Raw genomic sequence first — 12031 nt, 5'->3', positions numbered from 1 at the left:
TTATAGTAAGGCTTGAAATGTCAAAAAACGTCATAGTATACTGTGACATTATTTTGACTTTTTATGCCTTACTATAATGTGAGGATTTTCTTTTTTACTATGACGTTGTTATGCCTTATGTCAGTAAGGCATGAAACGTCATAGTATAATAAGCCATGAAAAGTCATAAAAACGTCATAGTATAGCAAGGCAAAAAAAACGTAAGGCATAAAATGTGAAAAAACGTCATAGTATAGTATGTTGTTTTTATGCCTTTCTATAGTCAGGCATAAAAATTAAAAAAAACGTCATAGTATAGTTAGGCATAAAATGTGAAAAAACGTCAGAGTATAGTTAGGCATAAAATGTGAAAAAACGTCATAGTATAATTAGGCATAAAGCGTCATAAAAACTTTATAGTTTATAGTAAGGCATAAAAACTCATAGTATAGTGAGGCATAAAGTCATAAAAATATTATCTAATAATAAGTTATAAAAAGTCAGAAAAAACTCTTAGTATAGTAAGGCATAATAAGTGAAAAAACGTCATATTATAGTATGATGTTTTTATGACATTTTATGCCTTAGTATACTATGGAGTTTTTATGACTCATTATGCCTCATGTAATACCATAGTAAGGCATAAAACGTCATAAAAATCCTCACATTATAGTAAGGCATGAAATGTCAAAAAACGTCATAGTATACTGTGACATTATTTTGACTTTTTATGCCTTACTATAATGTGAGGATTTTTTTTTTACTATGACGTTGTTATGCCTTATGTCATAAAGGTATGAAACGTCATAGTATAATAAGCCATGAAAAGTCATAAAAACGTCATAGTATAGCAAGGCAAAAAAAACGTAAGGCATAAAATGTGAAAAAACGTCATAGTATAGTATGTTTTTTTTATGACATTTTTTGTGCCCTACTATAGCATGACTTTTTATGCCTTTCTATAGTCGGACATAAAAATGAAAAAAAACGTCATAGTATAGTTAGGCATAAAATGTGAAAAAACGTCATAGTATAGTATGATGTTTTTATGACATTTTTTGTGCCCTACTATAGTATGACTTTTTATGCCTTTCTATAGTCAGGCATAAAAAGCCAAAAAACGTCATAGTATAGTTAGGCATAAAGCGTCATAAAAACTTCATAGTTTATAGTAAGGCATAAAAACTCATAGTATAGTGAGGCATAAAGTCATAAAAATATTATCTAATAATGAGTTATAAAAAGTCATAAAAACGTCATAGTATAGTAAGGCACAAAAAACATAAGGCATAACAATTTCAAAAAAAGTCATATTTTAGTAAGGCATAAACAGTCAGAAAAAACTCTTAGTATAGTAAGGCATAATATGTGAAATAATCATAGTATAGTATGATGTTTTTATGACATTTTATGCCTTAGTATACTATGAAGTTTTTATGACTCATTATGCCTCATGTAATACCATAGTAAGGCATAAAACATCATAAAAATCCTCACATTATAGTAAGGCATGAAATGTCAAAAAACGTCATAGTATACTGTGACATTATTTTGACTTTTTATGCCTTACTATAATGTGAGGATTTTTCTTTTTACTATGACGTTGTTATGCCTTATGTCAGTAAGGCATGAAACGTCATAGTATAATAAGCCATGAAAAGTCATAAATACGTCATAGTATAGCAAGGCAAAAAAAACGTAAGGCATAAAATGTGAAAAAACGTCATAGTATACTATGTTGTTTTTATGACATTTTTTGTGCCCTACTATAGTATGACTTTTTATGCCTTTCTATAGTCAGGCATAAAACTTAAAAAAACGTCATAGTATAGTATGATGTTTTTATGACATTTTTTGTGCCCTACTATAGTATGACTTTTTATGCCTTTCTATAGTCAGGCATAAAAAGCCAAAAAACGTCATAGTATAGTTAGGCATAAAGCGTCATAAAAACTTCATAGTTTATAGTAAGGCATAAAAACTCATAGTATAGTGAGGCATAAAGTCATAAAAATATTATCTAATAATGAGTTATAAAAAGTCTTAAAAACGTCATAGTATAGTAAGGCACAACAAACATAAGGCATAACAATTTCAAAAAAAGTCATATTTTAGTAAGGCATAAAAAGTCAGAAAAATCTCTTAGTACAGTAAGGCATAATATGTGAAAAAACGTCATAGTATACTATGAAGTTTTTATGACTTATTATGCCTCATGTAATACCATAGTAAGGCATAAAAAGTCATAAAAATCCTCACATTATAGTAAGGCTTGAAATGTCAAAAAACATCATAGTATAATAAGGCATAAAATGTCTAAACCTTAGTATACTATCACGTTTTTATGACTTTTTTTGCATTACTATAGTATGACATAAAGCATAAAATGCCTCAGTATAGTATGACTTTTTATGTCTTTCTATAGTAAGGCATAAACAGTCAATAAACATCATAGTATAGTAACGCATAAAGGCATAAAAAGCCCATAGTATATCAAGGTGTAAAAAGTCATAGAAAACTCATCTTATATTAAGGCATAAAATGTCTAAGCCTTTGTATAATATGATGTTTTCAGTAAGGCATAAAAACTCATATTACAATAAGGCATGAAATGTCATAGAAATGTCATAGTAAGGTAAGGCACAAAAATGTCAAAAAACATCATAGTTTAGTGAGGTATAAAAAGTCATAGTATAATCTTTATGACTTTTTATGCCTTCGTATATTATGACGTTATTTTTACTATGACGTTGTTATGCCTTATGTCAGTAAGGCATAAAACGTCATAGTATAATAAAGGCATGAAAAGTCATAAAAACGTCATTGTAAAGTAAGGCATAAAGTCATAAAGATGTCATGGTATAATGAGGCTATAAAGTCATAAAAACCTCATCTGATATTAAGGCATAAAATGTCTAAGCCTTTGTATAAAATAATATGTTTTCAGTAAGGCATAAAATGTCATATTATAATAAGGCATGTAATGTCATAGAAACGTCACAGTATGCTAAGGCATAAAAAACGTAAGGCACAAAAATGTCAAAAAAAACGTCATAGTATAGTAAGGCATAAAAAGACAAAAAATGTCATACAATACTGTGATACTTTTATGACATTTTATGCCTTAATCTACTACGACGTTTGATGCCTTACTATGCTATGACAAAAGGCATAAAAAGTCACAGTATAATAAGGCACAAAAAGTCAAAAAAATGTCATAATATAGCAAGGCATAAAGTCATAAAAATGTCATGGTATAATAAGGCATAAAATGTCTAAACCTTAGTATACTATCACGTTTTTATGACTTTTTTTGCCTTACTATAGTATGACATAAAGCATTAAAACACCATAGTATAGTAAGGCATAAAATGCCTCAGTATAGTATGACTTTTTATGTCTTGGTATAGGAAGGCATAAAAAGTCAAAAAACCATCATAATATAGTAAAGCATAAAAACGTCATAGTATAGAAGTTATATGCCTTACTACACTACGACGTTTTTAAACCTTACTATGCTATGGTGTTTTTTATGCCTTTCAATACTATGAAATTTTTATGACTTACTGTACCATGATTTTAATGCTTTACTATACTATGCCTTTTGTTATGCCTTACAATACTACAACGTTATAGATGAAATATGGAATAAATGCTCAAAGGGCTTTCCATACAAAAAAATTGACCAGTATCCTCAGCATTGAGAAATGTGAACCCATCAGGACCACAACTTTTCCCATGTATTTACTAAAGCCAGCAACATCAACTCTGCTAGTTGGTTAAGCAACAAAACATGGAAAAAATGGTGGGGCACACAGGTTCAATAAAGCATTAGTAGATGACTTTTAAACATTACTTACAGGTTGTATATCATAAAGTGGTAGCATGTAGTAGATTTGCTTACTTTTTTAATGTTCATTTCTATAACTTGAACCTCTATAGCCTGAAGAGAAAAGTTCAAGTTTAGCAACTTCAGAAAATGTCTGACAAACTGGTTTGAAAGTACAAGATTGACACATGGAGCAGCTGAAGGATTTGTTCATGCTACAGTACCCTGTGTTCATAAAAGAAAGAATATTTACTTAGTTTCTGGTAACTGGAGCATGACCTCCATCAGATTATTCTGACACTGCTATGTGGCTAACATCCTGCAACCTACTGGTTTAATCAGAAAATGTATAGTCAGTATCAATTATGGTGAGAGAATCTTACTCTGAGAGTACTCCTCTCCCATCTGTGGAGGATACTCTTCATCCCAGTCCACCACGTCATCGTCGGTCAGCACCACCACATGACACTCCCTCTCTCCGCTCTGAGCGCTGGCCACCATCAGTGGCAGCACCATCTCCTCCAGGTAACACTCGAACTGACGCCGTGCCCCGTCATTAGACAGTTCGTGCATCAGGGCGCCTGAGGAGAAACCATGGAGACATGAGTGAGGATGACGACAGAGGGAGGAAATGATAATCTGCTCATTTACTTTTCCTGCAACTGGCCAGTAGAACTAAATCCTTCCTTGGAAACAATCTAAGATTCAACTGCAGCAAATAAATTGCTACTGTCTTTTGATTATCAAACTTGAAACTAGTTGCATTGACATTGAGGAAGTAATGAATACCATGCTACAATTTGTGAGTAGCAAACCTAATACTGATTATATGCTATGATATATATTCTGTAGCACCACAACACATATAGTGCTGACAATGCACAAAAATGTTCACTTTTATTTAAAAAAAAATGCAGCTCCTGTGATTTGGATGTTGCACTTAGCCATACTGCGATTTCAATTATATTTCGATTAATTGTGCAGCCTTAGTGTAGATGGTAAAATAACCAATTTACCTCCACTACAGTACAATGTCGTCTTCTTGTGAGCAGGCCGGTTTTCGTTCTGTTCTGGTTATACAGCTCACGAGACACAGGCAGCACTGCACCAGTTATGACTTAAATATTACCTCTGTAGAGCTGCTTACTTGAAATAAATGCTGTTGTCATAAACTCCTCAATGCAAACACTTAAAATACAAAACTAGAGCTATGGTTCACATGAGGACACTGTGGATTATACATAACAGAACTGATTTAAATTAGACACATAAAGGCAGAAATGACTAAAAATGATTTTTTTAAAAAAACCCACATCCTGCCAATACAAGAATGAAACCTGCTCACATTTGTTGGCTTTATGCATAACAACCATCACATTTCACAGCTAATCATGACCTACTTAGAGCCCAACACACACACACACACACACACACACACACACACACACACACACACACACACACACAGCAAGAGCTAGCAGCAGCCTGTGAGCTGTGGCTCCACCTCCCACACACACAGAGACACAAACAAGAGGCACCAACATGGACAACAACAACACAAATATCCAGTGCATACACATGTAGCATGTATCACAGTGACAGACTCAATTTCCATGTAAGGGCAAGATGTCACAGGTGCATTAAATATAAATTTAAAGCAAACAAAACATCTACGTCAGACTCTCACAATGAGCCAATCAGAACAGTTTACAATGATGAGAGAGGTGATGGGTTGTGTCTACGTTTAGTTCTCACTGAGAATTTACATTTTATGTAAATGACGATATGTATGTCACCTCCAATGCTTTACAGACTAAAGCTTTTTCTTCATGAAAATAAGTTTGAAGCCGTCTATACCCATCAAATGTGCAATGACATCCACAAGCAAAGTCTATTTGTGATCCTCTCTAATGCAGTTACACAACAACAATGGAACCAGTCTGTGCTCCAAACACACCAAACTAAGTGCTAACTAGTAACTATATGAGTCTGCAGCTCTACACAGTTCAGACAGTAGATCAACGGCTAAACGAGCAGCATGTATGGACGGTATACTCACTGAGGTCTCTGCACTTGATGGTGCTGTAGTTGAAGGAGATACAGAGGTAGTCACATGCCTCCCGCAGCTCGGGAATGGAAACGCCATCAGGACAGCGGATTATCCCCGACTTGTAGTAATCCTGCCATTTTCAGCAGCAGCAGCAGACACACACACACACACACACATGTGCGCGCGCACACACACACAAATGGATAAATGGGGAGAATGGCGGGTGTTCACATGCACACACAAGCATGGGAGAAAAAACAAGACGCCATTATTGATTCAGCTCCACTCACACAGGCGGCGCAGAGAGAGAGAGAGAGAGAGAGAGAGAGAGAGAGCGAGAGAGAGAGAGAGCGAGAGAGAGAGAGAGCGAGAGAGAGAGAGAGCGAGAGAGAGAGAGAGCGAGAGAGAGAGAGAGCGAGAGAGAGAGAGAGCGAGAGAGAGAGAGAGATGGAGAAGAGGGGGGGGGGTGAAGAGCGAGCAGAGATGAAAGTAAAATCTAGCAACGTCACAGACAAGAGGGAAAAGAAGAAGAGAGAGAAAGATCGTTCCCTGCTCCACTTTCCATCCTCTCTGTGTCTCTGTGCAGCCTGTGTCATGTGAGACTCTCACACTGGCTGTTTCCCATGAGAGCCTCCACTCAAACACAACAGGCTGTGATGGAAACATGGGAGCAGAGACTCAGGGCACACAGGACTGAAAGCTCTGGCTCCACTCACCTCCCTGTCTCCTTGAGTTTTGTTTAATGCCAAGAGACAAACACAATCATGCCACAATCCATTATGTCACAACCACAATTAAGGAATTATTAGCCATTTAGTAATGCCCTCACGAAGAGCGGAGGACAACGGATATTGTTTTGCACTTGCCAGAAACATTTCAGAGGCCTCATATCGACAGAATGGTTTGAGGAATCTATTTTATCCACACTGGAGGACTGTTGTTGCTTTTCCACTTGTGACACCGTCTCTGTGCTGCTTTTCCTATGAACATCACATGATGCTGCTGCGACTTGCCGTCAGCATTAATAAACAGGCATGTTCACAGAGGTCACTGTGCTCTTACGCCGAAGATATTTCAGCTCAAGCTATAAAGAATCTGACTGAATCATCTCCAAGTCATGTTGAGGTGACTGGGAATCGAACTACAGAACGTAAAGCATAAAAGATAGAAGCACCTGTTCACTATAACACATTTCTGTAAGTACAACCATATTTAAAATGTCTTTTAATGTGTAAACAAACACTTTAGTTGAGGTAGAGAGTTCAGACATTCATTTGTGGCAGTTGAAAGCTCCGGAAGAGCTACTAAATGGACCAGTTTTCTCAAATACCGAAGCTGTTTGTAACTCACTTATGTTTTAATATTATTTCTGGGGCGTTTACTTCACTGCCTAAGCCCTTTTCAGACAGGGAATACATTAACAATGCTGGCTTTATCCGTCTGTTAAAGGACAGTGTTTTGTCATTTCAGACAGTGGTGACTTTTACATGAATCATCCTTACACACATTTACTGAAAGACCACATGTGCTTGAGTCATATTTGGCAGCTGTGGCCTCAAAAGCCATAAAGGAACAACAAGAACAAAACAACAGCTATTTATCAAAGCTACACAGGCACAATTTCACGCAATGAACAATGGTGTCGCACTTGTTCTACATCCGCCTGCTTGTGAACACACGGGACCGTTCACACACAGAAATACCTCTAGAATGTCAAATATGGTCAACCACATCTGAAAGTCCAACTGCCTTAGAAAAGAAGGTTTTAAATCACTGTGGAATAAACAAGAAAAATAAAGATGGAAAAACATCACAGACAACTATGTTAAGGGACTATAGCAGTGGTATTCAATTTAAATTCAAAGAGGTTCATTTAGACAAATATCCTCAAGCACAGGTCCAGAGCGTTGGTCGGGGATAACAAATAATATATTATATAACAACAAATAATAAGTGTATGTTCTTTTACTGTTTCAAGGAAAATAACAGCTGTAATAAATAATAACTACATAACAGAGAGCTCTAGAAAAAAATAATAAAGTGCTTAATTTTACAAAATGAAATAAAAAGTGTAGCTTGATTGTCAGTGTTTCTTCTTTATGGTTAACACTAACAGTCTAAACCCTTTTAGAATAAAAGATCTCAACACACCTGAACAAATTTAAAAACCTTTTCTTTTTTTTCCCCCCGCTTCCATCCCACTTTCTCCCCTTATTTCTTCGATCTTGAAAGTACAGTGGTACTTTCAAATGTAATGAAATTAATTTGCCACGGCTCTCCCTCAGCCTTTAGACTATAAGGAAGTAAGAAATATATAGCAGGTAATAATAAATAGATAAATGATCAATCAAACATAACATAAGACAGATTCCAAACAGGAAGATTTCCACATAAAGAGAGAGCTGAATCTTGTCAGCAACTGCTGTAAGGGAGTGTCGGGCAGTAGAAGAATTAGACAGTGAATAAATCATTACAGTTGTCATTACTGCATATTTCATAAAGGTTTTGAACTCACTGGGCCCCAGAGAGAGGAGGCACAAAAAGGATAGAGGATAAAAAGATCAGGAAAATAACCCATAGAAGGGGGAAGAAGAAAGGAAGTAAAAGAATAAAGAGACAAAGAGATGGGGTGAGGTAAGAGAGGAAGAGGGAAAAGCAGTAAGGGACTGAGGAAAAACAGAGTCATACTGAGGCAAAGGAAGCAAGAAAATGAGAGAAAGATAGAAATACAGTGATACAGAGAGAAGTGTGCAGATGCTCTCTCACCAAGATGGCTCTGAACACAGTGGAGCTGATGCCGTCAGCCACCTCAAATTCTCCTTTTTCATTGGGTCTTGTGAAGTTGTTGTCCCGGCCGGAACCAAACATCCTGAAAACAAACACAAAAAAAAAAAACACAGGAGTTTCTTTAACTTCTGATTGTGAAGACTCAAAATACCAGTGATGTAGAGCAGTAGCTGTACTGTGCCTGTTTTGTGTTAAGCTTCAAAGCTGGAATGAGACATTAAAAAGGTACTGGAGACACTGAAGCTGATCAGGTCTCAATGCGCCCCGACAACCAGGGAAGAAAACTGTGCTGTTTCAAAATGAACATGAACAAAACCACTGAGCTGAAAATAAAGAAACAAGAAAGGAAAACAAAACCACCATTACCTTTAAGGATCTTTATGGTTTACCTATCATAAAAGGCGTATTATTTAAGCATCAGTAAATCACTGATAAGTAACTCACACATTTACATGTTTATCACATACAAATACTGATCTGTTGGTTTACTGTTTTATTGTTAAGAGTGTGCCACCAGCTTTAACAGGAAATAGGAAACATCCAAATTACCTCTTTCCTCTTTAATAAAGCCAAAAAGGAAATAATGATACTGTTACATAAAGACGTGACAAATTAAAGGAAAAGCCAACGTTAAGCGTCTTAGTAAATAAAGTGTTGGGCTGAAGGAACAGTGTCAAGCATTGTCATTCATCTGTATGCATCCAGTAGAAATGCTTTCTTAGAACTACCAGGTTTCTACCCAGCTGTTGCAGCACTGACTGTCCATAGCAGCATAACATGCAACGTTATGAAACCTGCTTTTCTTCTAGGCTTCAACAATGTATTCAACATCTTTCAGAAGTAAAATATCTCATGTTAGATTCAGGTGCTCACTGATATGTTGGGTCTATGGGGAACTGTCAGGTGACCTATTGTAAAAACAGACGTCTTTCTTTGTTTGAGGGGGATCAATATGTGGAACTCCTCACTTGTGTTTCCTGCTGTTTTGTATGTCTTTGTATTTTATATATGTGTTTTGTATATATCTGCTTACTCCACAGTGTTATATAGGTTAATATAAACATGAACTAAATAAAAATAAACATTAAATAAATAATTCAACATATTTTATGAGAAATGTGGTCTTAATTTTGAATACTCTCACTTGTGACAGTGATATATGACGTTAAAAATCAGAATCAGAGAAACTTTAATGAAGAGGAAGTGAATAAAAATTGTACAAAAGTTACTTGTACGTCCAGTAAATCTATCTCTCAGTCATTACCTGCCCAGCATGGTGTTAGGTTGAGCTGTGAAGATGGCAGGATCCACCACAAATCTTGTATTGTCCACAATAAGCGTCACTCTCTCTGCCAGTCTCAGTCCGCTGCGGTGCCCTTCTTTACTGCTGAGGTCGTACACGTAGATCATGTCGCACGGTCCTTGGCCCAGGTTCTTGGGGTGGTGGTCAACTCCAGGAAGACCCAGGGGCCGAGGTATATGTCCTCCAATCAGCGTGCCTCCAATGTGGGCGTAGGGAAGAGAGACCCTGGGAGGACGTGGACTGGAGGATCTGGAGGACGAGCCTCCATCACCGCGTTCACGGTCTGGTTCACAGAGGGAGAGGAGGATACATGAAGATCAAAAAGAAAGCTTCAGGACAAACATTTATACACACATTATTAGTGGGTGGAGACAGTAACAAAAGTGGGACAACTAAACTCTCTCTAATAATAAATCCTTTATGCTTTTCTCCTCACCGTGCTGCCGAGTGGGAGAAGTAACATTCCTGATGCAAGGCGTCAGCTGGCTCTCTCCTCTCTCATGGGAGGAGTCACGTGAGCGGTCGCTGGAGCGCCGGCGTTGTTCCCGGTAATGTTCTGCTCCTCCTCTTTCTCTCGCACCGCCGACAGCACCACCACCACTGGCACTGGACCCGTACAGACTCATGGTGCTGACCTGCTGCTGCTGCTGCTCCTGCTGCTGGTGGTCGCAGTCCAACACTGACAAACCACACTGACGGTCACTGATGGAGATGAGAGAGCACACACACAGGGGAAATTTAGAGTTATGAGCATATCTTTCATTTTTCCTGAACAGCTGCTGAACTCAAAGTCAGACTACACAGCGTTCATGCTGAATATTGTGGTAAATACTATTATGTCTGTGTTAAAACTAAAAGCTACTTTTAAAAACTAAATAAGGAACTTTTTGAGTGGAAGCAATTAAAAGTGACACTGCAGCGGGCGTCTGCTTTCAACAGATTTTCCCAAAACTGCCGCTGCACAAAGATGGCAAGAGATTGAGGTGACTGCAGAAAAGTGTGACCAGGGCTCTTCTTGCCTAGCTGTGTGTAGTCCCTTTCCACCTCAATCCAAAATGCAGCCCATGTATTGGACTTAAACTGCAGCCTCATTGTTGAATCAGAGGTGACATCAATGAGCTGTTCCTCTTCTGCAGTGCTGAAGTCAGCAGCTGGTGTTGCGCTCAATAGTTCACGGATCCAGTTGTATTTTGCAGAATTGTGGCAACGGGAAATGCCTCCTGAAATGTTTTTGGAAGGGAGAGATATGAGTTTTCATAAATGGGATCACCGTGTCCTGCAGCTTGTCGCCCTTGATCAATGATTTCATGCTCTCTAGCGATTCTATATTCCCCTTTTTCACTCGCTGCTCCCACATCGTCACATAGTGTGTTGGTCCTAAACACATCACTGCGGTATGCAAGTTTCATGAGGAAATTGTTATTGTTAAACTTATTTCCCTTTTCCTTCAAGAACAGTCTGAACTCATCCCACTATTCAAACACCCTGGATAAAACCATCCCATGTGACAGCCATCAGGACTCAGGACTGTGAAACAAAACAGCTGTGAGATTGGATCCAATTTCCTCGCACAGTGTAGAAAAAAAACCTGGGCTGTGATAGATCTTGTTTTGATGTATTTTACTGTGGCAATGATGTCTGGCATCACATCGTTCAGCCCTGTACTCAGCTGTTTAGACGCTAACGCCTCTCTATATGTGTCATACAGTGTGCCTACTGCATATAGGGGGGAATCTTTTCCCAGCCCCTGCCTGAGCCCCGTCAGTGCAAATCCCCACACAGACAGTCCTCCCACTTCAGATCCGCATATTTCAACCAAGTGTCAATGACATTTTTTCAGCAGCTGCTCTGTTAGTTACACGTTTGCAGAAAAGCAAATCCTCCCTCAAATCCTCGGCATCGATGAATCTGACGTATGTCATCAGTAAACACTTTGTTACCGTCAGTCGATCCATGTATCTGCTGTTTGACAGTGGGATAGCCTTTAGTTTGACGGCTGTTGCTTCATCAATCATAGTTTAAACCGTATTAATAGTAGAAGGAAAATTAATTCCTCAGCTATAGTGTGTGGCTACTTTGTAGG

General features: G+C 37.7%; 1 protein-coding gene across 3 annotated transcripts in view; it reads right to left on the bottom strand.

The window, feature by feature from the left end:
• Positions 1 to 12031, bottom strand: part of LOC111222486 (BTB/POZ domain-containing protein 10-like) — a 32907-nt gene that overhangs the window by 14311 nt on the left and 6565 nt on the right. For all 3 annotated transcript variants that reach the window (XR_002665137.1, XM_022746235.1, XM_022746236.1), the window contains exons 2-6: positions 10385 to 10650; positions 9910 to 10231; positions 8625 to 8727; positions 5868 to 5988; positions 4192 to 4389 (exon numbers count right to left, since the gene is read on the bottom strand). Coding sequence is in view for 2 of the 3 variants with exons in the window: in XM_022746235.1 (XP_022601956.1) it covers positions 4192 to 4389; positions 5868 to 5988; positions 8625 to 8727; positions 9910 to 10231; positions 10385 to 10574 (934 nt within the window). In the remaining variant the exon portion in view is untranslated. The remainder of the gene's footprint in view (positions 1 to 4191; positions 4390 to 5867; positions 5989 to 8624; positions 8728 to 9909; positions 10232 to 10384; positions 10651 to 12031) is intronic.

This window comes from Seriola dumerili, unplaced genomic scaffold (assembly GCF_002260705.1).
Source record: "Seriola dumerili isolate Sdu_G_001 unplaced genomic scaffold, Sdu_1.0 BDQW01000097.1, whole genome shotgun sequence".
Classification (NCBI taxonomy): domain Eukaryota; kingdom Metazoa; phylum Chordata; class Actinopteri; order Carangiformes; family Carangidae; genus Seriola; species Seriola dumerili.
Note: the sequence above shows the minus strand (reverse complement) of the source record. Positions and strands in the feature narration are given on the sequence as shown.